The sequence below is a fragment of the Phaseolus vulgaris genome, chromosome 8, assembly GCF_051622355.1.
Source record: "Phaseolus vulgaris cultivar YP4 chromosome 8, ASM5162235v1, whole genome shotgun sequence".
Taxonomy (NCBI): Eukaryota; Viridiplantae; Streptophyta; class Magnoliopsida; order Fabales; family Fabaceae; genus Phaseolus; species Phaseolus vulgaris.
The window spans coordinates 58,728,027-58,750,873 of NC_143505.1; the positions used below are offsets into that span (position 1 = coordinate 58,728,027).

General features: G+C 33.1%; 4 protein-coding genes across 6 annotated transcripts; 1 reads left to right on the forward strand and 3 right to left on the reverse strand.

Moving 5' to 3' along the window:
• Positions 1-1,441: 1,441 nt before the first annotated feature.
• LOC137823602 (uncharacterized protein At1g65710) lies at positions 1,442-4,102 on the reverse strand. The gene is made up of 2 exons (XM_068628807.2): positions 2,706-4,102; positions 1,442-2,477 (listed from the first exon to the last, which is right to left on the reverse strand). The coding sequence occupies exons 1-2, from the start codon at positions 3,798-3,800 to the stop codon at positions 1,614-1,616; spliced, it is 1,959 nt and encodes a 652-aa protein (XP_068484908.1). The 5' UTR covers positions 3,801-4,102; the 3' UTR covers positions 1,442-1,613.
• A 3,375-nt stretch (positions 4,103-7,477) lies between these two features.
• On the reverse strand, positions 7,478-8,486 carry DUT1 (DUTP-PYROPHOSPHATASE-LIKE 1). Its single transcript, XM_068628809.2, has 3 exons — positions 8,140-8,486; positions 7,968-8,059; positions 7,478-7,884 (listed from the first exon to the last, which is right to left on the reverse strand). Exons 1-3 carry the CDS (start codon positions 8,469-8,471, stop codon positions 7,640-7,642), a joined length of 669 nt encoding a protein of 222 aa, XP_068484910.2. The 5' UTR covers positions 8,472-8,486; the 3' UTR covers positions 7,478-7,639.
• Positions 8,487-9,739: 1,253 nt separating this feature from the next.
• Positions 9,740-12,840, reverse strand: LOC137823603 (Thiamine pyrophosphate dependent pyruvate decarboxylase family protein). Its single transcript, XM_068628808.2, has 2 exons — positions 11,081-12,840; positions 9,740-10,298 (listed from the first exon to the last, which is right to left on the reverse strand). The coding sequence occupies exons 1-2, from the start codon at positions 12,455-12,457 to the stop codon at positions 9,984-9,986; spliced, it is 1,692 nt and encodes a 563-aa protein (XP_068484909.1). The 5' UTR covers positions 12,458-12,840; the 3' UTR covers positions 9,740-9,983.
• Positions 12,841-19,171: 6,331 nt separating this feature from the next.
• CBSX3 (Cystathionine beta-synthase (CBS) family protein) lies at positions 19,172-22,369 on the forward strand. Of its 3 annotated transcripts, none has more exons than XM_068628810.2 (6): positions 19,172-19,427; positions 20,329-20,595; positions 20,691-20,772; positions 21,463-21,536; positions 21,768-21,828; positions 22,034-22,369. In XM_068628810.2, exons 1-6 carry the CDS (start codon positions 19,257-19,259, stop codon positions 22,174-22,176), a joined length of 798 nt encoding a protein of 265 aa, XP_068484911.1. In that variant the 5' UTR covers positions 19,172-19,256; the 3' UTR covers positions 22,177-22,369. The 3 variants fall into 3 exon arrangements, with proteins under 3 accessions (XP_068484911.1, XP_068484912.1, XP_068484913.1); XM_068628811.2 differs by having other exon boundaries at positions 19,338-19,859; XM_068628812.2 differs by having other exon boundaries at positions 19,338-19,510.
• Positions 22,370-22,847: the final 478 nt, after the last annotated feature.

The window sequence follows — 22,847 nt, forward strand, 5'->3', positions numbered from 1 at the left end:
CAATAATTTGTATCATCTTTCTGTTAAAATATCGCCCAAACAATTCAGCCACCTTAATAGCTTGGTGAGTAGGTTAGCAAACCCACATCAATATAATAAATATTAAATGTCACACAAAATTAGTATTATAATCTTCTTTGATGACTTGTACGATAATAATTCTTTAGCATATAAACTATTTTATCATAACGAATAAATGTCACAACTAATCCACAATAATCTAAATATTTAAATGAAACAAAAATTCATTTACAACATATAAATAGGTTCACCCCTAGGTAGCACAGAACACTCACACGGACACGACACGGATACTAATATACGTAAAATCTGTAAAATCTCTAAAATGTAGGACACGAATTTATATATTATATAAATTGACAATAAAGATTTATGTGCACAAGTATGTTCCAGAATACTTTTTGGAGCAGAAAGATGTTTTTCATGACTGGTTCACAAAGATTTGTTTCTTATTCTTATAATCATAATAACAATTTATACAATAAAGTTTGAATTTTAGAAAATTAATGTATTTTTTCTTTTTTTAAATTGTGTTAGAACCGTACTAGAATTGTCAGAAATCTAACAAATACTCTTTGAATTGGACACGGATACATGTCCTACAGGTGTCATACGAGTATCGGACACCGACATGCCATTTAATAAGAGTGTTTGAGCTTCATAGGATTCCCCTTATAAATCAATTTTATAAGAAGAAGATGTATTAGAAATCCAACGTAAATTAAGAAAAAATTAGTTTTGTAATATTTAATATTTACAATTAACAAATTATAGTTTTGTTTTAGGGTCTTCCTTGACTTTAACGAAAAGCTAAAAAAAATATCCTTCTAAAAGTCTTAAGTCTCTAGAATATATCTTTTTTTGCTTACAAGTAAAACGTTTCCTTGGGTAATTTTAACAACAAAAGTTGTTTTGCCCTAGATACGCGTCTGTTGAAAAGACCAAGTCAAAGCCATGCCTTTAAATTTTAATTACTATTATTATTAAAAAGTTGATACGAAATCAATGTACATACAGTTCAATATTACATCATTATTATCACTGGAAAGAAAATCTCTGCAACTCTTTGTAATTTACAGAACTCTACTTTTTATTTTTTTGTTAATGAAATAAAATACTTGAAGTTAAATAATTAGTTAATAGTTTGAATTGAAATGTGCAATGGATGATGACATTAGAAGGCAAGGAAAAGCAACACAAAGGGGAAGAAAAGATTTTTTATGAGTAAAATATAGTTTTGTATTATCATTGGTTCAACTAAGTTCTAAATCTTTGAAACATTGATTTAAGTTTATGTAACAAATGAATAGAGTTTGAGCAGTCACTTTTAATTATGGTTGATACACAAATGGTGTTTGTAATCTTCCCTCTGTGTATTTGAAGAAACGAAGAGCATGATATAATGCTGCCATAACACAAGTTCAGGAGCAATCACACAAATTGTTCATAAACAGAAGAGAGATCAACTTGAATTGGCCTTGATGAAACAAGTAAAAATAGTTGCGAGTATGCAACTCAAAACATCAGAAATGTCAACCTCGTTGAACATCTAAGATACAACACAAAAAGGTGGAATTCATGCATTATCATCATCACACACACACACCCTTATCAGAACCAAGCCTGCCACGTCCAATGCCACTGCTGTGTTCGTGATCACAGTCTGTTCTTTTGCTATTCAAATTCTTCTTCTTCTTGATATCAGAGGACACTTTACATTCCAAACTTTTCTGTCCCTCTTCTCTTGAGCTCAATCTTGAAGTCCAGCTATCTGTTGAGTCAGCAGAGTTTGGTTCCCATGAAGAGCAAGAAATGGCCCCCCAGTGATGTTGGCCACTGCTGCTCACAGTGAAGCTGTTGCTTCCTGAAGACTCTTGGTCATCCATGTCAACTACCGCACTACCCCTCTTCACCGTCACATACTTGTGCAAACTCGGTTCCATCACATCATCACCAACATCTACCTCAGATTCCACAAAAGGGTCCTTGGAACCTTGCACTTTCTTTCCGTAGTACCCATTCCTGAAAGATTGTTGAGTGGATGGACTTTTTCTGTCCTCAGAGAAGGCACCGGAGAAATTGGAGCTGGTGGTGTAGCTGAGATCGCCAACAGCTTCAATGATAGAGCAAGCCTTGGTTAGACAAGCTGGGAGAGATGTAGAAGAAGGTTGTTGTGGTGTGTTCTTTTGATGGAAGTTCTGGATGTCCTCAAGCAGTAGGGAGGCATAGGAATGTGTAGGATTCACATTCACCACAGATTCAGGATTGATGTCTAGGTCTCTAGATCTTCTAGAAGATCTGCTTCTTGTTAAACCTTGGGGTTTAAGGTTGTCAACCCCTGATGACGCCACCGTTGTCTTCACCACAGCACTGTCTAAAGACACGTCCTCATGGTGCTCCTTTGTCTTGCAATTCACAGTCACACCCTTCTCCAGTGCAACTCTGCCATTTGGTTTCTGCAGTGGGAATGGCAAAACATCATCTTAATACCATAGTAACTAGAAAATTACCGAAACCAGGCCAATTTTTGAATCTTCCATAGTTAAATTAATAAATAGGAAAGGTAATAATGATTACAATTTACAACTAATCATGAAAACAAATCAACATTCCTCATTTAACCCAATGGCATAAAAGCTCAATCACAACAATAACACAATTCTTTCCAGATACCAAGTGATTACCTGCATGGCTTCTGCTTCAGTTTTGGGCTTGTTTTGTTGTACCTTGCTGTTATTATCAACCTCACTAAGAGGGTTTCTTCTGTAAGGAGATTGTTCTGCTTTCCTTGAGGAGTTATTACGGCTAAGAGAGGGTTGTTGGTGCTGCTGATTCTCACTCAACACTCTAGCACTTGCCACATTCCCATTAACTCTTGCAGGAGACTGAGTACGTGGTGATGCGGCACCCCTTGAGCCAACATCTCCAACATTTCTCTTAACAGTGATCCTCTTGGTGCCAGATTCTCCACCACAATTGTTACTCTTATCCATAGCCAAAGAGGAAACAGTGGGGGGAACGGACACCATTTTCCCAGGCCTAGAACTTGCATTGTTGTTGCTTGCATTTGCAGAAGTGTCAGATGATCTTCTACCAGGAGACCTACTCAATCTTCTTTCTTTGCCAGTGGATTGGTCTCTTTCCCTACTTGGGGTTCTTCTCCTTCCCTGAGAACGCCTGGGGGACTGGCGGTGGCGGCGGCTCTCCGCTGCCACATCGTTCTCCTCACTGCCACTGCCCTTGGCTCTCCTTTGGTCATCCTCAGCAGAAGGTGTGTCATTGTCACAGTTATCAAAATCAAAACTTCTCTTAGAGCCTGAGTACTTTCTACAAGAGCTGCTTCTGCTGAGCCTCCCACACTGGATCAGAATTGCATCCACCTCTTCTTTGGTGCAGCTTGAAGTCCTCACTCCCAAACCAACGTTTGGAGTGGAAGGCGCAAACTTGTTAACCATTGATTCTTCATTGCTGGAGGAGGCCCCATCACCTTGTTGTGGTGCTGGTGACTGAACAACAAAAGGTGGGGATTTGGAGGTTGTTGTTCTTTCCCTATCATCATGGCTCTTCCTGTGTTTGATGATGAATACCTCTTTCCTCACTTCACCTTCATCTTGTGGTGCTGCTTCAGGGTCATGTTTCTCTTGCAGTGTCTTCTTCTTGAGGCTCACCTCCGGGTCAGTGGGTTTGGACAAGGTGACACTGACACAGTTCTCAGAATGAGAAACTGTGTTGGATGAAGTAGAGGAGGACCCATTCTTCTTGCTCAAACATGTACCCATAGGGGCTAGAGAAAGAGTGGTAAATGACAAAGAGAGTGAGATAGAATTCGAAGAAACAAAGGAACAGGGGCACCCCAATAAGAGAGAAAAAGGAGTTTAAGAAGATTTGAATTTCAATTAGAACAACAAAGGTTGTGGCTCGTGGAAAGTGAACGTTCTCCAAGAATCATTTTTTATTAACTTTAATACTAAGGGGAAAATGAAAGATAGAGGAAAAAAATTCAAATTTGTTGTGACCCAGATGACCCCACTGAGACAAAACCTTCAATTTGTTAGCTTTTTCTGAAATAACTAAATAATTTGCAAAACAATTTGGATCTTTGGTACATATGCCAGATGGGTATCTCCAACGTAACATGTTGTGTTTGTCTTCTCTCTCAGGATTCAAATTCGCATGATAACGGATTAATAAAGGAACAGTGTAAACCTAGAAAGTTGCCAGTTTTTTTGTATTAAACGGTTAAAAAATGAGCAACGGCTATATTCGTTTGGATTATTGTTGGTATTTGGGCCTTCAACAAGAATGTTCACACTCACTCACATGTTCATATGCATCTTCTTCTATTCATTTTATATACCACTGCTGTTTCAAAATACTCTCAATTTTTACCAAATTTTTTTAATTTAGTATACATTTTAATTGAAATGTAGTAACTATGGCTTTAAATAAACGCTTCATCATAATTGTTAGGGATTATTAATGAGTAATTAATAAGCATGTGGAACTTTGTTCACTAACACACGCAAAAGAAAAACTTGATTCAGCATTGGTTTCAACATTATTGAAATGAAGTTAAAGTTTGGAAAAGAAGGTCATAAACTGATATTAGTGGCAGTGGAAAAGTTTGATGAACTATTTTTTCTTGAATTGAGATGTCAAGTACCAATAAAAGGCTATCACATTCCTTTAATAAAAAGTAAAATCTATTATAAATATAATAAATAAATTATTGCTACATAATATACTCATAATTGCAGCTCTCTACTACTTTATCTCCCAGTCTTTCCCAAAGTGATACCACTTATGGTTTGGATATGATTGCAGGATAAAGAAAAGAAAATTTAATTATAAAAAATAAAATTTAAACTGCCCTTTTTTTCCTTATTTTTTATTCAATTTAAATTTCAAAATTAGAATAAATAATATATTTTTACACTGTAACTTATTATAATAGAAATAAAATTATTTATATCACTGTACAAAAAAGGAATATCTTACTTGTTAACTACTTTTTAGATAATTTTACTTTATTTAATAAAATAATTAAAAATTACTATATAATTTTTTATTTGAAAACAATCATCATCATTATTTTAATATTATTTTTTATAAAATTATATACACACATAAATATACAATAATAATTAAATAATAAAATTAAAATTTAATTCTTTAGTTATTAATTTTGTATTTTTATAATATGTTCTTTATATTTTATATATTAATTAAATTAAAAAGTGATCAATTACTTTGTATATAGTTTATTTAAAGTTTATATAAATGCTTTATATACACTTTCTCAAAGGTTTTGGTGACTTTGACAAAAATTGGGTTAAAATTAAAATTTATCATTAGTGGCCTTGGAATTCGAAGTTGTTATTTTTTTTTTCTTCCCTTTTGTGGAAAGTATTGAGTCCCATAAATGGTGTGTAAATTGGAGAATTCAATCAAAGTGAAGAAGACAATAAAAAGTAGCCTCTGACCTCATAAACTAAGTTTCTAGAGGTTTAAATTTTAACACTTCTAGAATTTAGTTGTAAAAAGTGTTAACTTTTTTAGTTTTTTAAAATTAGTTTTTTAACTGTATCATAATACAAGAGAAATTACTCTGTGGAACATCATTCACATTTCAAAAAACTACAAAAATGGAATAAGTTTAGTGAGCATAAAGGGAAGAGCAAATCAGCTTTTTGTCAGACAAAAATCAACTGGGTTTTGCATTCAGTAACTCATGAATGTTAACCTGTACCCATATAATTTTAAATGACTATTTTACTTCAAATGTGGAGAACAATATTTTTTATTTTGAAGTATTTTTATATTTATACCATTTATGGTGGCTTGCACTGGTCAGAAGTAGTGGTTAGTGTAACTGATGGGTGATGATGATTGGTGAGCATTGTGGTTGTGTAATTTCATATGTACTCATAGTCTTCACTCGGTAGCATAGCCATAAATGCAGTTCCAGCTAGGTAGACCAGACTAAGTTTCATTACAAAGTAAGTCTCAAATAGATGTTAGTATGCATTGATCGTTTTGTTTAGATATATTTTTCTAATGTATATTTTAGTGTGTTTACATTCATATATTATAGATATTTACCCATTGCATTATATGATTAAAACTAGTGAAGGTGAAATTGTAAAATATTGTTTCATACAAACATTAAACGTGGTCTACATATTATTATACATAGAATGAGTTGCCTCAACAACTCTTTACTCATATATTAAGAATTACACGCACATATATTAATCTTGTAAACAATTAACTTTATTTATACTTCTTATTTTCAAAATATAATAATATGTTCTAAATTATTTAAAATATATTTTTAGATAAAAAATGTCTTTCTAAATATGCAAACACTATTACATTCTAAATTAACATTTCAAAGGTATTTTCACATAAAAAAAATACATTACAGATTATAAAATTCAAAATGTGTTTATTACATTTTAGATTATCATATTAAAAAATACGTTCTAAAATACACAATGGCAACTTTGCCATTTCATCCCTCAAGAGGGTGGGGTTTAAATTCATGAGGGTGTAAAATGTAAAACCCAATCAACTCCTTTAATTTCTAATGTTTTTTTATTGGGCTTCAGACTAACCCAGTTAAATTTTAAAAGCAATTTAATAGGGAAAAATAAAATGAGTTATGGGCCATGTGTTGGCTTCATCCGATTATTTCTTTATGCATCTTTCTGACGAAAACGATTTTTTATTTTTACAATTTTCCGAAAAGGTTTTCCATGTGTATTAAGAAGCTTTAGCATAAAACGTTCTGAAAACATCCTTGTAAAATATATTTCAAAGTGAGAATTCTGGATATCATCTACAGTACATAATCTAGAATAACGTTTACAAAATATTTGGTCCGAAAACACTAAAATTTGAAACCTTTTAGAATGTCCTTTCTATAAAGTTTTTAGAAACCTTCAAAAATCTTGTTCCGAAATAACCTTACGGAAAAGTTCTTATCAAGCAGTCTTCTGAAAGTGCTGACATAACAGCCCAATTAGTCCCAAAGATGATGTGAAAGAGGAGATTAAAACCGCTTAAGCATCTAATAAGTCAATTAAAGAAACTTCTCCAACTCAATACTCTATCCATGACTTGGACAGAATTGGAACACTAACTAGAAAAAGAACTTGAATACAACTAATAAAAGCTTTAAGAAACTACTAGAATAATAGTGAGGTCTATCATATACAAGATTTCCTTTAGTTTATAGCTCAAAAACTATGAAGGTTAACTCAAATCAATGTCCATATGTTAAATTTATGTTGAGTATTCTCCAAGTTATTAACATATACTCGTCAAAGCAATTCTGCAATCAAGAAATTCGAAAACAAGTTTTCCCAATTCTGAAAACCTTCCCAAAAAAAAAAACTTTGACTGCGTTTAAACCTAGAACTGGCATTTGCAAAATTTCCTCCGAAAATCTTGGTTACGGAATTTTAACTTCTTTTTATAATAACCATGGTTTAGAAGACAGAAAGCATCTACACATATAATGTCTGATAACATCCATAGATAATACCTAAAGAGGAGTTAATCCGTTTCCAGCCCCACCAACCGCTCTACAAAACAACCAACAGAGCATAACAAATCAAACCCCAGTGGATCCAAACCCACCTTCACCTCTCAAAGTTTCGTCCAAATCTTCAACCTCGGTAACACTCGGAGTCACAATCTTCTCAATGATGAGTTGCGCAACCCTGTCTCCAACCTTCACTTCAAAATCAACATCCGAATGGTTGAACAGTATCACACCAACCGGGCCCCTGTAATCCGCGTCAATCACCCCAGCACCCACGTCGATCGAGTGCTTCCATGCCAACCCGGATCGTGGAGCTGTAATCAAACACAGTTTAACTCAAACCGAAAAGATAAAGGCTATAAAAATTGTAAAAGGCCTTAAACGGAGAGAAAGTTACCAACGCGCGCGTAGGTCCCTTCTGGAATCGCGATGCTGATGTCAGTGGCTACCAGAGCCTTTCCTCTGGCCGGCACCTTCGTCTCCACGGCGCTATCAAAATGTCATCTCATAATCTTTCAATGACTAGTTAATTAAAATAGTGAAAGAGAGAGCGTAGTTTAAAGGTATACCTAGAGAGATCGAAACCGGCGGAGAGAGGGGAAGCCCTGGAGGGCAAAACGGCCTTGTCGGAGAGCTTTTTGACGCGTAGAAAGGGAGGGGTCGAGGAAACGTCGTCGTTTTGGTGGAGTTTTGGGATTTTGGGCGATGGCTGGCAGGAGCCGTTGGTGGCGTGAGTCTCTGGTTGAGGTTGAGCCATTATAGAAACAAGGCGATGACTTTGAACGGTTAGAATTGATGAAGGAGGTTGAAATGGAGGGTAGGGTTTATATAGAAGAGGAGGAAGAGGAAGAGGAAGGGAAAAGGCGCCCAATGTTCTAATAACACCAAATTTTCCCGCCATTTTTTTGTTTTTGGTGGGGTTTGAATGGTCAAGAAGCAGAATGTACTTATAGGGCAGTGTCAGATGCACTGAAGAGACCTTTACTCTTCGTTACTATTATTAAATTGCCTTACCTGCATACTTAATTATATTTATATTTATTTTCACCTCCCATTTATTTAATTTATAGATGTAGACTCTCTGTGTGGTCGTCTACAGAGTAACTCGTGTGAACAACTTTACAGAAAAGAAAAGGACTGAAAATAATAAGTTAAATTTCACGTCTTCTTGGGCATCCTCATAAAAGTATCAAAGTTGTGATGGAAGTAGAAATTTGGGATTTAGTTGTTGGTAGTGCAAATTGTAGAAACATCAAGATTATGATAAAGAATGTGAGTTCTGAAAAATCAAACAGTGGTATGTTGTATTTTGTTTGTGAAAGGTGGAGCAACTATCCATAGCCAACACCCTATGCAATTAGTATCCGGAAGGAGGAGCAACCATGGAATCTGGTTGTATGTTTGGATGGATTATGGAAATTGGAAGATGAAGTGCAGAGATTTAATCTCTTGGCTTGTTGTTGTCTGATGGTATTTGTATTTACACTATATAAATATTGGTGTTTAAGAAGTAAACACCAATTGAGGTTTGCCTGTTATGATAGCTGGAGTCAATAATTAAGTATCCAATTAATACTTTTGAGAAATGGAATGGCTTAGGTGATGTTGGTTGAATTTTAAGGTTAGAACAAAATCTAAGACAAACATTGAGTCGACTTCCTAATCAATCAGGAGATGGACTCCAAAGGTGCAATTTTCTTTTTCATTTTTCAGCGAATCAACTAGAAGAATTTTGTAACGAAACAATTCCAATGTTTTGCATTGGTAGTTTCTAATGTGCCAAAAACTTGGGTTAAGCGACTCAAGAATCTCAGATAGCTTCACTATATAAAGTAAATTCAATAACTATGAAAGAATATCCAAGCATTCTAGACATTGATGCAGAGTAAATCCAACAACTATGAGAGAATATCCAACCATTCAAGTCCATAAACAGGATATTGAAATCTAAGATTTAGGTTTCAGACAGTGATTCCAATCTAAGATTGTGGGTTTGTATGTGGTTTTGATCAAAGCTTTAGGGTTCAATCCAACTTTCTTCCAAGAGTTTACAGAATAGGGAGTCAATCTGTGTTGAATATTATGAAATTGACCCATTGGTTGTTTAGTGTATTCTAACCTTTACAAAAACTTGAATAACACCATGAACAGTCGTATCAAACAATGAGATGGCTAAGGTACACAGGCGAAATTACTATAGATCCACATAAGAAGGATACTGAAAGCCTTCTAAATTTGAGGGTACAAGAGAACTTTACTGTGTTGAAGTTAAAAATATATTTGATGATGGCTATGCTGAACCAGATAACTCAACCATGAAAAACCTTAGGAGTACAGTTGATGTGTTATTCAAAACAAAAAGTAAATGAAGTGAAAGGATGCTATATAGCATTTGGCAGCTATGCAAGTGAAATCAATTTTTGTGTTGCATCCTCCCACTCTCTGAACCAGCAAAGGGGTCGATCACAACATTTATTACAGCTGGTTTCCGAGCAGAGAACGATTCTGAAAGAGCAAACTTGAGTTCATCCGGCGTTCCAACAAGATACCCCTTTCCGCCAAAAGCTTCTATCAAAGCATGGTACCCTGCATTAGGGACAAAATCTGTGGGGGCAGGATCACCTTTGTGAGGTCCGTCTATCTCCTCTGGGCGTCTGCGGTCACCACCATATACACCACCATTGTTGAAAACAATCACAACCACAGGAAGCTGGTACCGAACCAATGTCTGGATAAAAGATAAGGCATCACATGGCATTCTTGTATTCCGAAAAATTAATTGCCGCAGTAACAACAAAGAAAGTAAAAACATATGTACATTCATATTAATTGAGAGAACTTGCATATACATATCATAATAACAACAATTTAAAAACTGTAGAAAAAATGGTTGGAACAAAAATTGAGTTTCTTAACTATTTAAACAAGAAATCCATTTAGATAGACTAAAATCCACAAGCATTATCATTTCAAACTTGAAGAAACTTATTTTCCTGGTTCATGATAAAAGATATAAAACTTCTCCAATCTTCGTGAAAAGATAACCAAAAACAGAAAAAATTCAGAATTACAACAAACAAGAACAGCAAAACCTAGTTTAGAAATTCTCCAAAGAAGCCAAAACGTATACCTCACACTTAGAACTCACGTACTTTCTCATCCATTTTGCTTTTTACTCTCTCATCCTCAAAGAAAATGAGCACTTGGATACTATTGTTTAGCCCAATGTAGGCTGAACCACTATTCTAATGACAGGGACAAGAAGGGTAATAAATTCCTCACAAATAACAAATCTAATCACACCTTCAGGAACACCATCCTAAAATCTATTCCAACAGATGGCAAATATGTTATGTCAATTCCAGGACTAGGTTCAGTTTGCATAGGACAGTAAAAGGAATATAAATGACAATGTCTCTCTCACGCACACATACACACTTAGTACACAAGAACAGATAAGTAATTACTATGCTTAACTAACACACAAGGCATGATGAATAAAAAATGTACCTCAACTTCAATGGCACTAAACCCAAATCCAGAATCCCCTTCAACGGCAACCACAAGCCGGTCCGGAGAAGCAACAGCGGCGGCAATGCAGTAACCAAGACCAACCCCCATGGTCCCCCACGTGCCTGCATCCAATCTTGTCCGGGGCTCGGTCTGAACTAACACAGACCTTCCTACATCCATGGTATTTGCCCCTTCAGAAACCACTATAGGAGCAGGACTTCCCAAACCCGCGATAGCATCGCGTATAATCCTCATAGGCGTCAAGAAATTAAACGGCACAACATCCTTTCCCAATTGAACCTCCATCTTTGCCACATTCTCCTTCGCCTTGTTGGAAATCGCTTGCACCCACGGATGCGTGCTCCCCAAGCAAAACGGGTCATCTTTAATCTCCTTATTCAAAACCTCAATCACGTGCTTAGCATCACCCACCAAACCCAAGTGAGGTTTTCTCAGCTCAATCTCCTCCTCACTCACATCAACCAAGATAAACTTCACATCCTTCGACCACTTCGGTGGCTCACCGAAGTGTAGAAGCCAATTCAACCTCGCTCCAACCACAAGCGCCACGTCACACTTCCCAATCGCGAGTGACCTAGCAGCGGTGGCAGCAAGCGAGTGAGTATCCGGCAACAACCCCTTCCCCATCGGAGTGGGGAGAAACGGAATCCCCGTCGCCTCCACCAGCTTCGTAAGGGCGTTCTCTGCACGCGCGTACGCCGCTCCTTTTCCAAACACAATCAACGGCCTCTCTGCACGTCTAAGCAGAGAAACAGCTTCTTCGATCTTCGAATTGGAAATAGAATAAGGTTCGGGTTTCGCGCGGTTTTTTTCTACTTCAGTTAAGAGTTTTTCCGCTTCGGATTCTGATACTTTTTGATGTAAGACATCGGTGGGGAGATCTAAGTAGCACCCACCAGGCCGGCCTGATTGGGCCCATTCCAAAACTTGGGCCACACAGGCCGGGATTTCGGAGATGTGGGAGGCTCTGACGGAGAGTTTGGAGAAGGGTTTGGTAGCTTCAATCTGGTTGAGTTCCTGAAAGTCGCCGCGGCCGACGTCGTTCTGGTTGCAGGAGCCGGAGATCAAGACGGTGGGCCAGGTGTTGACGGAGGCATTAGAGAGGCCGGCGAGTCCGTGAACGCATCCGGGGCCGGAGACGGTGAGGAAAACGCCGGGGCTCGCTGTGAGGTAGCCGTAGGCGGAGGCGGCGTAGCCCGCGGACTGCTCATTGTGGAAGGCGATGAAGCGGACGCCAAGGGCAACGGCGCGGTTGGCCAGCGACGTCACCGGAATTCCCACCACGCCGAACATGTGGCGCACGCCGAAGCGGACCAACGACTTCGCGGCGAGAACGTTGCCGTCGATCTCCATCGGTGGTGAATTGAGTGGTTCTGTTATTGGAGCTGGTCTGTGACTTACGTGGAAAGCAATTCGACTCTGAAATGTTATGCGAATTGCGATTTGGTTAACGTGCGGATCTGAATTTATACACGGTTCGAAATTTGAAACCTTGTTGAATTTCTTACACACTTGCTTTGTCACCACCCAACCATGACTTCATTCAGATAATTGATCACCCAGAGGATGTAATTATAATATAATTATCGGTAAAATAATGGTATTAATTATTTTGAATATATATATATATATATATATATTAGTAATAATTATTATTATTATTTCACTTATTTCTTATGCAGATATATAAATTTAGGAGGATAAGAGAAAAAAAAAATGTGAGGCATAATTGTATTAAGTGAGAAGAAGCTAAAGGTTTTGAAGAAGCAAAATTGTTCTTTGCCAGTTCCAGTTCTCCAATCATTTGGCATGACTGCGGAGATTGGTACAACTGGTGTAACTTCATCTTCTCCTCATTTTGAATTTTATATTTAAGAACCCTAAATAGTATTTTATTTATCAAAATTATGAAATTACTGCCTTTCAAAGCTTGTAGGAATATAATAACAATTTATTTTAATTTAAATTACAATAAAACTAAATTTCATAACATGGTATTGAAAACTATATAGATTATCTGAATTTACACATTTGTAAATCAAAATGATAAGACCATTGAGTCGTTTGTGAGTGTTTTTTAAAATGATAATCAAGTATTCGGTTTTAGAAAGGATATGAGATGAGAGTGAACTTTGAGTGATGCATGTGAAATGTGAAATTCAATAATAATTTGAGTTTGTATATATAACTAGTAGTGTTAATAACTTTTGATAAAGAGTTAATATTAAGATACGTTAAAAATAAGGTTGATAGAAATGAAATAAGAAATTTGATGGCCAATATATTAAGATATTAAAATTTTAAAACTCAACTATTTATTAATTTGTTATTATTTTGTATATATTTTAGGTTTTTTAGTTTATGGTTTAGGTTCAGTGTGTAGGTTTACATTTTATGTTTTATTATTTAGGGTTTGTGTAGAGTTTTTACCTCTGAAATTAGGGTTAGTTGTGATATTTTTTACTAGGGTTTATATTTTACCGGTTTAGGATTTTAATATTATTTTTTAAAATTATTTTTTCAATTAAAAAATAATTTAATCGTTCTCAATTTTATAAAATTTATAAAAGAAATTATTCCATTTAAAAAAAATATCACTAAAGTCATGCTATATATATATATATATATATATATATATCATTTAACATAAATTGAAGTTGTGTATAAATATGCCGACTTCTTAAAAAAAATGCACAGAAATCATGTTATATCTCTACTATATCTTCCAAAAAAATTCAAAATCGTATTTTTCATCATAATAAAAATATTTTCTACCCATTATGTGAATTTCAAGAAAAAATTACATCATTTTTGTGCTTTTGCCTTATGATCGCTAAAATAGTGCATATAGTTAGTAATTAATAATTCAGAAAAAAAAAAATAGAATTAGAATATTACATTTCAAATCCTAGTTACAATGTTAAGTAGGATTAAACAATAATAACTGATATCTTTATCCAGCAAAATCATCTCTGGACTCTTTCTTCCTACACCATAAAGAAATTATATAAACCTATAAGGCCCAATAAGTTTTACCAACAACTATATTTGAGATTTGAGTAATTTTATAAATCATCAAGCCCACAAATGTTTTGCTCTCTTTTATGTGAATATATAAACCAAGAAAATTATATGAATTCAAAATATCATATCAGAAATCTAAAATTTATTATTTAATTTTTTTTTTTTAATTAATATATAAATTATTTTATATAACACAACGAATGTTTATATTATTAAAATTAAAATTGTCAAATATTACCTTCTGGTCAGCTTTATTCATGGCACCTTTGGAATGTTGTTTGACCATTGAAAGGTACTGAAGCGGTGAGCCACCGCATAGACCCTCCACCAGTTACAACCTCAGTCACCCACTACCTACATGCAACCATAACATGCTTTTTCAACAAAACTCCTATTGTTGAAATTATTATTTTAATACAAACTTTATAAATATAATTTTATTAAAACTAAAGATTTTAAAACTCACATTTACAAGAAACATTATAATATATTATTACTTCCATAATTAGCAGTCTCTCTTTCATTTCCTAAAACTCTTTTATAGCATCTTTTATTATCGTTTCAAAAATATATTTAAATATTTAAAGACAAAGACATGACATAACCTTTAGTAAATACTCGTGCTCTCAAATAACACTAAATATTTAATTTAAAATATTTTAGTAAAAAAAGTCAAATCAAATGAAGAAAATAAGTTTAACATCATTTCATAATAGCATGGATGCTTCTCTTTCAAATTGGAGAATATTCAAACTTGTCTAAAATTAAAAACATTTTTTAAATTATCTAAATGTTTAAAAAAACATCAAAATCAAATAATAATTTTGATGAAATATCATCTTATCAACTCACATAACTCACGTAACTTATGAAAATTTCAACATTTCAACTTAGACTTAGAATTTTTGATGACTTAATAAGGTGATGTAGGATAGACCCTTTTGAGTCATATTTAACCATGTGTGAAACCATTTGAATGGTCTAATTGAATATATGTTTTGATTAGTCTAATACTGTTAATTTGAACTTTATACTTTGAATTACACTTTTCTTGTATAACCAAATGTAGTTATTTTGGTACTTTCATGATAATGCCTAAGTTAATTAAATCTAAGCATAGTTTGTTTTATTTCCTTGATCTTGCGAATTGGAATATAAATTTGAGTGAGGTTTATCTTGAACAATAGTTATATTGGTTAACTAGGGGATGGTAGTACTTTTGAGCCAAAAGTGTTATATGTAATAATAAGGAATAAGAAAGTGTTTCCACTTGTCAATTTTGTAATTTAGAGTAACTCATATTTGTATAATTAACTCATCATAATTTTTTTTTAACGAATTACAATCAAAATGAGATGTTTTATTTCTAATCAATTCCACTAATTGGATAGAATCTCACTAAACAAATTTTCCTAAAATATTATAATAAATATTAAAATTTACAATATTTAATAAAAAAAATTAGAATTAAGCTCAAAAACAAAGAAAGAAAGGTTGAGAAAAAATGTTAGAAAGAGATATTTGTAAGAATAAGAATAAAAATAAGAATTTGATAGAAGGAAAAGAAATAACAAGAAAAAAAATGTAGTCATAGGTTCACAAACTTCACAATTAAGTTTCATTTTATAAAAATTATTTTATTTTTAACTTCATAACTATACAATAAAAAAAATAAAATACAAACTATTTATCCATTATAAACAATAATACATATATTTTTTTATTTAAATAAACGTATAAATATTATTTGTTAACAACACACAGCAGATATGTTCATATTATAGTATATGTTTGCACTAGTATTGTATAAAAGTTATTAAATATTTTATAAAAATGACCAATTATATAAAAGTATATTATCTTTTTCACAAAAAAAAAATAAATTATTTAAGTGTCATGATTTTGTTGGTTTTGGGGCAGATGAATAACACCTCAGCGGCATGTGCCAAAAACCCTTCCCCACTAAAAGACAAAAACTCACAAGTTCCCATATCAACCAAACCCAATCGCAGTCACCACATATCCCAAATTATCTACAACTCTATTTTTTTTCAAAGATAAATTAATTAATAGATAATTTTTATATGATTTAATTACTATTTTATTCCTTAATTATATATGTATATTCTAAATTTATTATATAATTTTGACATAAATAGAATCATAGTTTATGTAAAATGAATGAGCTATAATAAATTTAAAAAATAAAAATAAATTATAACAAAAATGATACAAATTTTAAAAATAAAAATTATAATAAATAAAAAATAAACAAATTAATAACATTACAAAAAATTAAAAAACTATGAAACACCACCAACCTTGTGCATGAAGACTGCGGTGGTGGTGAAGAGTGACATGGGACCAACAGCGGCGACAACAATACCGACAGAGCAAGGCAAAGAAAAAACCCAAACAGTGCCAATGAAACAGTGGTGACCTCCTAGCAATGAGAGAAAATAAAGAAATAGGATAAACAAAAAAAAATACAAAAACTAATGGTAAAGAAGAAGTAGAGATCTGGAACAACTCACCAATGGCACGAAAACAATGCAGGTTGTGTGGATACAAGAAGAGAGGAAGCACCTAGCAGAAGAACAAAAAAGAAACGAAGTGCCAAGAAAAGTATGAAAGCGTGCGTGACGCACTTTTGTGTTAAGATAAAAAATGATTTAAAAATGCGTCTAAGGGGTAAAGTCACATTTTTAAACAAAGCTTTTTGTTTTAAGAATGTGGCTATTAGGTAAAATCACATTCTTAAATAAAGCGCTTTGTTTAAGAACATGACTTTACCTAATAGCCACATTCTTAAAACAAAGCGTTTTAAATGCGGCTATATCAAATAGTTGAATTCATAAATGAAGTTAATTTCAAAAATACCATCGCGTTTTGAATGGCAATGTGTAAAAACACTTTAAATAAATGGTCATTGTTTTTATATTTTGCACTAGTGGTTGGAACACTCTCCCACAACCTTTTGTGATGGTCATCTCATGTGGCATGAATATCGTCCACTTCATTATCAACATCAAAGATTGAAATATTTGTGAAGAACGATAAAATTTCATTGTTATTAAGTATTGAATTATCGTTCTCATGAATATTGTGTTTGATTTTTTTCTTGAAGAACCACTGACATTTTTGTTAACGGGATTTGTGACATAAAACTAGCTTGAGATTCTATTATGAATAACTCTTTATTATATTTGACATTTTCAAGATCAGCTAATGTAAAATCCAAATACTATTATTACTACCAATCCACTTAATAGGTACACTAAAATTTGTGTAATCAATCACACATATTCTTCAATTACACCAAAGTAAGACATTGATGATATAATAGGATGTTTATCTTAGAAAAAAAATATTGATTAAGCCTCCACCATTACTCACTATTTTGCATAGTATTTTCATTCATATTCAAATTTGGTATAAAATGAATATTAGTGTTTATTATGATTTCGTTCATATTTTTCTTTTTTTAATTGACGTTAGACTTTCAATAATTATGTTTTGATTTTAGCTTAATAGTTTTGTACTAAATAAATATATTCAATATAAATAGGACACAACTTTATGTAGCAGTGGAGCTTAATTTAAGCTTACTTTTAAACATTGTATATTAGCAACAAAAGAAATTCAAATTCATTCATTGGTTTGATTCAAATTTAAAATTACAATCTGGTTCGAGTATAAATTCGAAAGTAAGACTCAAATAAATAAAAAAAATATAAAACAACTCAACCTCCCCATTTTTAGAAATAATAATTTTTTATGTTGCATACGTTTATATTATCCAGTTTTATATTATTATCCAGTTTAAATCTGTAATTTTTAGTTTAATATTGCTATTTTTAGTTTTCTTTCATATATATTATTAGATGATTCAATGACTTAATCCAAATCAGTTCCAATATTATCATATTAGTTTGATTCATAATAAGGTTTTAAAAAATTATTTAATTCAAAGAAATCAGTATCAAAGTTAGATCTAACAATGTCTTAAACTTAGACTAATTTGTCCGTAAAAACATCCACAATTTTAGCTTCTTATATTTTTGTATGCATTATTGCATTTTTACTATTTTATAAAATTTACAAGTAAGTATTTTTTTTTTGCTACCAAAGTATGCGTAATTCGAGGACCAAACACTTGTAAGGTGTTTGTCCAAATATACCTTTAAGAAAAATTCTTCAGTTTAGTTTTAGAAGTCAAAACTCATAAAAAAATTAAAGGGAGTTAATTTTTTTTTCCCATTTTTCTTGTTTCCTCTGTTTTTTTTTCCCATGTATAACTAAAACCCTATAATTTAGGTTTAACGAACACGACTCGAATTCCTACATAGTTTGTGTTGTCTTCTAACATAATTTGAATTTTATTAATTTGGGTTTTTACAGTTATGGAAGTTAGGCAAACAAAATGAAAAGTTAGGTACTAATGGTTTGTCGAAGAATCACGTGTAGCCAAAATTATAACATCATATATATAAGAGTTCTTAACCAAGTGTAAAAAATTTAAATTTTAAATATAATAGCAAATTAAACATATTTAAACCAATTATATAAGTTTTATTTTATAAAAATGATATACAATTCACTCGGTGTCCCATCTTACAGGAGAAATAGAAGAAAATTATGTTTTTGTTTGTACGAGAATAGGAGAAATAGTAAATAAATAAATGTAATAAATTTTTTCTCAAATTAAAAAAAAAAATACTTTACTAACTTAACAAGAAAACCAAGATTCCTTGGAAGTTTTTACGAATGTGGAATATAAGTATTATAGATACGTAACAGAAAAGAAATCTTGTCATAAATAATAATTCCCTCTTTCAGATTCTCTCTTACTTTAAATATGAGAAATCGAGTTTTGAATATTTATTGTTATGAAAACATGTTCAGCCAATAACACAATTGCATGAAAAATAATGAGTGAAATGAAAAGTAGATTACTGTGATAAGAAATATGAAGATTCCCTGAAAAATTGAATAATAGTTTAGCATAATGTAGTAATAGAGATAAGATGGGTTGTCAGAATCACTCACCCAACTAACCTAAATGCAAAATGAAATAAAAATAAAGATGTAAATTAGTAATAATAATTTGGATAATGTCATCATTGTCATGATCCAAAAGTATAGAGAGGGCCCCACTTTCACGGTTATTGTGAGATTTGAGGAACAGGTCAAGTGTTGTCATTGTCTTACGAGGGTAGGGCTCAGCTCAGCCATTCTATCTACACGCCGCTCCATCACACTCTCACTCTCTCTTTCACAACCTTCACCTTACTCTCTGGTATTCTTCTTCTTCTTCTTCATCATCATCATCATCATCGGCATCTCATCTTTCCTTTCGCCATCTCCTTGTCCTGTGATCATGTACCATTCTTCAGTTTGAGTCTTGTGATGTTTGGAAATGAAGGATCTGAAAAGTTTTTGAGTTGTGGTTGATATGTTGTTATTTTGAGTGATTATGAAAGTAAAATCTAAGGGCCCACGTCTCACCCATCTTAATTAAATTCGAAAAGGATGCTAGTTTTTCAGATTTGAAATGAAAAATAAAGGCTTCTTAGTTTTAGTTAATGTTTTGTTGACGTGGGTAGGGTTGTGCTGTGTTGATTGATTTGGTTTCTCGGGTACTGGATTTTGTTTTGGTGAGCTTTTATGTATTGACATCCAATCCATGAGCCTTTGGTGATCTAAAAAAGAAATCTGAAGAAAGGGGGAGGTGAGAGTGTGGTTCAATTTTTGATGTCCATCTGGGGATTGGATCTGTGAATTTTGCATGTTTCACTGTTTCTGTTTTGTTTTTAAACATTTTTGACATACTTATGACTTGTAAGGTGATTTTTTTTTCTCTAACATGTCTCAACTTTCCCGTTTGAGATTCTTCAATGGATATATGAAGATAAGTAAATCAAATGCTTTCTATGATTTGAGCCAACTATTTGTTAATTGGACAAGAGGGTTATTCTGTTCTTGGAAGATGGATCCTGGATCTAATCGAAGTAATGGATTCTGTGACTCCAGAACTAGTTTCTATAGAATCTCCCCATTTGCATGTACTTTGTTCTTGTACAATTCTTTGCAGAGTGCAATTTTCATCACTTATTCTGTCATAAATCTGTGCATAGATAGATTTGAGACTAATTAATTTGCAAAATCGGAAATTCTAAGATGTTCTATCTGGTTATTAGACAGCTAAAATGCAAGGAGGATTGAGATCATTTTTGTCCCACGGGAATGTCATAAAAAATGCTGTTCTGCAACGGGTTCGCATGGTGAACCCCCTGTTACAGCCAATCGCCTCCTCACGGTTTGAATCTGTTACACCTGCTCGCATTGAGGAACATGGTTTTGAGAGCACAACAATTGCAGACATCATGAAAGATAAAGGCAAGGGTGCAGATGGCTCCTGGCTTTGGTGCACCACAGATGATACTGTTTACAATGCTGTTAAATCGGTAATGTGTATTTCATTTTATTACTATTGTTTTTGGAATAAATCTAGGAGTTTACAATGTATTGATGTATGTTCTTACATTGACATCCATTGCAGATGACCCAAAACAATGTTGGAGCTCTGGTTGTGGTGAAACCTGATGAGAATAAGGCAATTGCGGGGATTATAACGGAAAGAGGTACCCAATTAGGATGTAAATTCTTTTTATTTTACTTTTTTGGTGTACTAAGTACTTTATTGGTGTAATGGATAATTTAGTTTTATGTGTGGATGAAATTGTTTGGAAATACAAAGTAGTAAACTTAAATGTTCTATATTATAGAAACAAAGAAAGAGGAGGGGAAACTGCTTCTTTATGCTCTTTCATCTCCTTCTTCTTATCCGTGCCATCTAAGATCTTAAAATTCTATTTAGTTTTGGGGCAAGATTTTTGGTAAGTATAGTTTCTATATTCTACATGTTTTATATGTTAAGCCATTGAGCATCATATACATAATTGCTTAACTGAACAAGAAAAATGAGATTGGCATGCTTGACACACTTGGGGGCGCCCTGTAATTTCGAAAAGGATGACAAGAAAATGGGTTGTATTCACTCGATGGTGCTTTTGGCTTTCAAGATTCTGTATCTTGTGTTGTAAGTAGTAAATACCTGCATGTGTAAGAATGTTATGATTTGTGTTGGAGAAGGAAAATGTCTAATTGGCTGACTAACTAGCTAATGATCCAGTTGCATAATGTAGTGGAGGAAAATAGAATGGTCTTTTTATCAATATATTTTCATGCAGTTAAATGGTCTTAATTATCTACAGCACTGTCTGTTTGTCCCTTGGTCATTTATGTTAACTATTTGGTCTTTTGTTATGCAGATTACCTGAGAAAGATCATCGTGCAGGGAAGATCTTCCAAGTCTACTAAGGTTGGAGATATTATGACTGAGGAGGTATGTATATTATTGTACTTCTTGTGTTCACTATTCTGCCAGCTTGCAGAAAGAGCTTTTGAGAAATAAACAACTATTTTTCCAAAATTAAGCTTTACCAAACGCACAGTTATTCTATAGTGAAACTGCAATTTGTGCTATGCTATGTGTTTAGAGAATTAAAATGTTCCCCTAGTTAGTGGTGCTCCCACTCATGATAACTAAACTAAAATTCTAATGTTGTGACTGCAGAACAAGCTTATCACAGTCACCCCTAATACCAGAGTTCTACAGGCTATGCAACTGATGACTGGTATGTATGAGCTTTGATTTGAAACATTAAAACTTGTGAGATAGTTACTATTATAATCACAGTTTGTAACTGGATATTATAAAAGGAAAAATAAAATAAAAATTCACATTGTTACAATTATCATCATTATGATCTGAAACCAAGTTAGATTACATAAGCTTGTAACTCATGTATGTTTCTGATCTTATTCTGCATTTTGTTACAGATAACAGAATCAGGCACATTCCTGTCATTGATGAAAAGGGGATGATTGGCATGGTGTCCATTGGAGATGTAGTTCGTGCTGTGGTGCGTGAGCACCGTCAAGAGGTTGAACGTTTGAGTGCTTTCATACAAGGGGGTTATTAGATGATGATGAAAATCCCTGAAGAGCACTCAAGCTAATTTGGGTTAAGTAATAAGCCTGAGTGCTTGTAAATATGTTATGGCCACGGTGCCTTCTTGTTTGCTTCCCTGTAATTTCAGTTTTATGAACATTAGCCCCAATGGTGTAGCAGCATGTTAATAATAACAACTGGACGCAGTTTGAATTTGTTTTCAACTTTTGAAAGCATGTTTCACTGCTTACTGCATGGATCTTCTAATCTGCACTATGCAGATGGTAACTTTTGTTGCCTTATCATGGATGCCCCAGTTAAATATGTTACTTTTATACATAATATTATCAAACAAGTGTTTCAAAATGATTAAGAAAAAAAAGAGAGAAATTATTATTTTGTTAGTTTCTTTTCTTTATTTATCTCAGCATTTGCTTTCAAAGACTATTATGTATTGACAGTATAATCTACTCTCGTCTAAGTACATGTTATGTAATATGATAACTTTTTTATCAGTCATTTTAAAAAGTTATTTTTTATGTAAACAAAAAAATAACTTTTTAATTCATAACTATTAAGCTTTTACGAATAAAAAACTATTAATTTTTTTTTAATTTATACATTTAATATTAAATAAAAACGTTTTATGTCGCCATTTATTGATGTGTTGTGTCATTGAGTTTAAATTTGATATAAGATTCC

Coding starts and splice junctions, on each gene's coding strand:
- DUT1 (XM_068628809.2), bottom strand. CDS start 8,471: ATGGCGGGAAAATTTGGTGTTATTAGAACATTGGGCGCCTTTTCCCTT. Junction 8,060..8,139: donor GCCGGTTTCGATCTCTCTAG/GTATACCTTTAA, acceptor ACATTTTGATAG/CGCCGTGGAGACGAAGGTGC. Junction 7,885..7,967: donor AGGGACCTACGCGCGCGTTG/GTAACTTTCTCT, acceptor GTTTGATTACAG/CTCCACGATCCGGGTTGGCA.
- LOC137823602 (XM_068628807.2), bottom strand. CDS start 3,800: ATGGGTACATGTTTGAGCAAGAAGAATGGGTCCTCCTCTACTTCATCC. Junction 2,478..2,705: donor CTGAAGCAGAAGCCATGCAG/GTAATCACTTGG, acceptor TTCCCACTGCAG/AAACCAAATGGCAGAGTTGC.
- CBSX3 (XM_068628810.2), top strand. CDS start 19,257: ATGATCCAAAAGTATAGAGAGGGCCCCACTTTCACGGTTATTGTGAGA. Junction 20,773..21,462: donor GGGGATTATAACGGAAAGAG/GTACCCAATTAG, acceptor TTTGTTATGCAG/ATTACCTGAGAAAGATCATC. Junction 21,537..21,767: donor GAGATATTATGACTGAGGAG/GTATGTATATTA, acceptor TTGTGACTGCAG/AACAAGCTTATCACAGTCAC.
- LOC137823603 (XM_068628808.2), bottom strand. CDS start 12,457: ATGGAGATCGACGGCAACGTTCTCGCCGCGAAGTCGTTGGTCCGCTTC. Junction 10,299..11,080: donor TTAGTGCCATTGAAGTTGAG/GTACATTTTTTA, acceptor TCTTTTATCCAG/ACATTGGTTCGGTACCAGCT.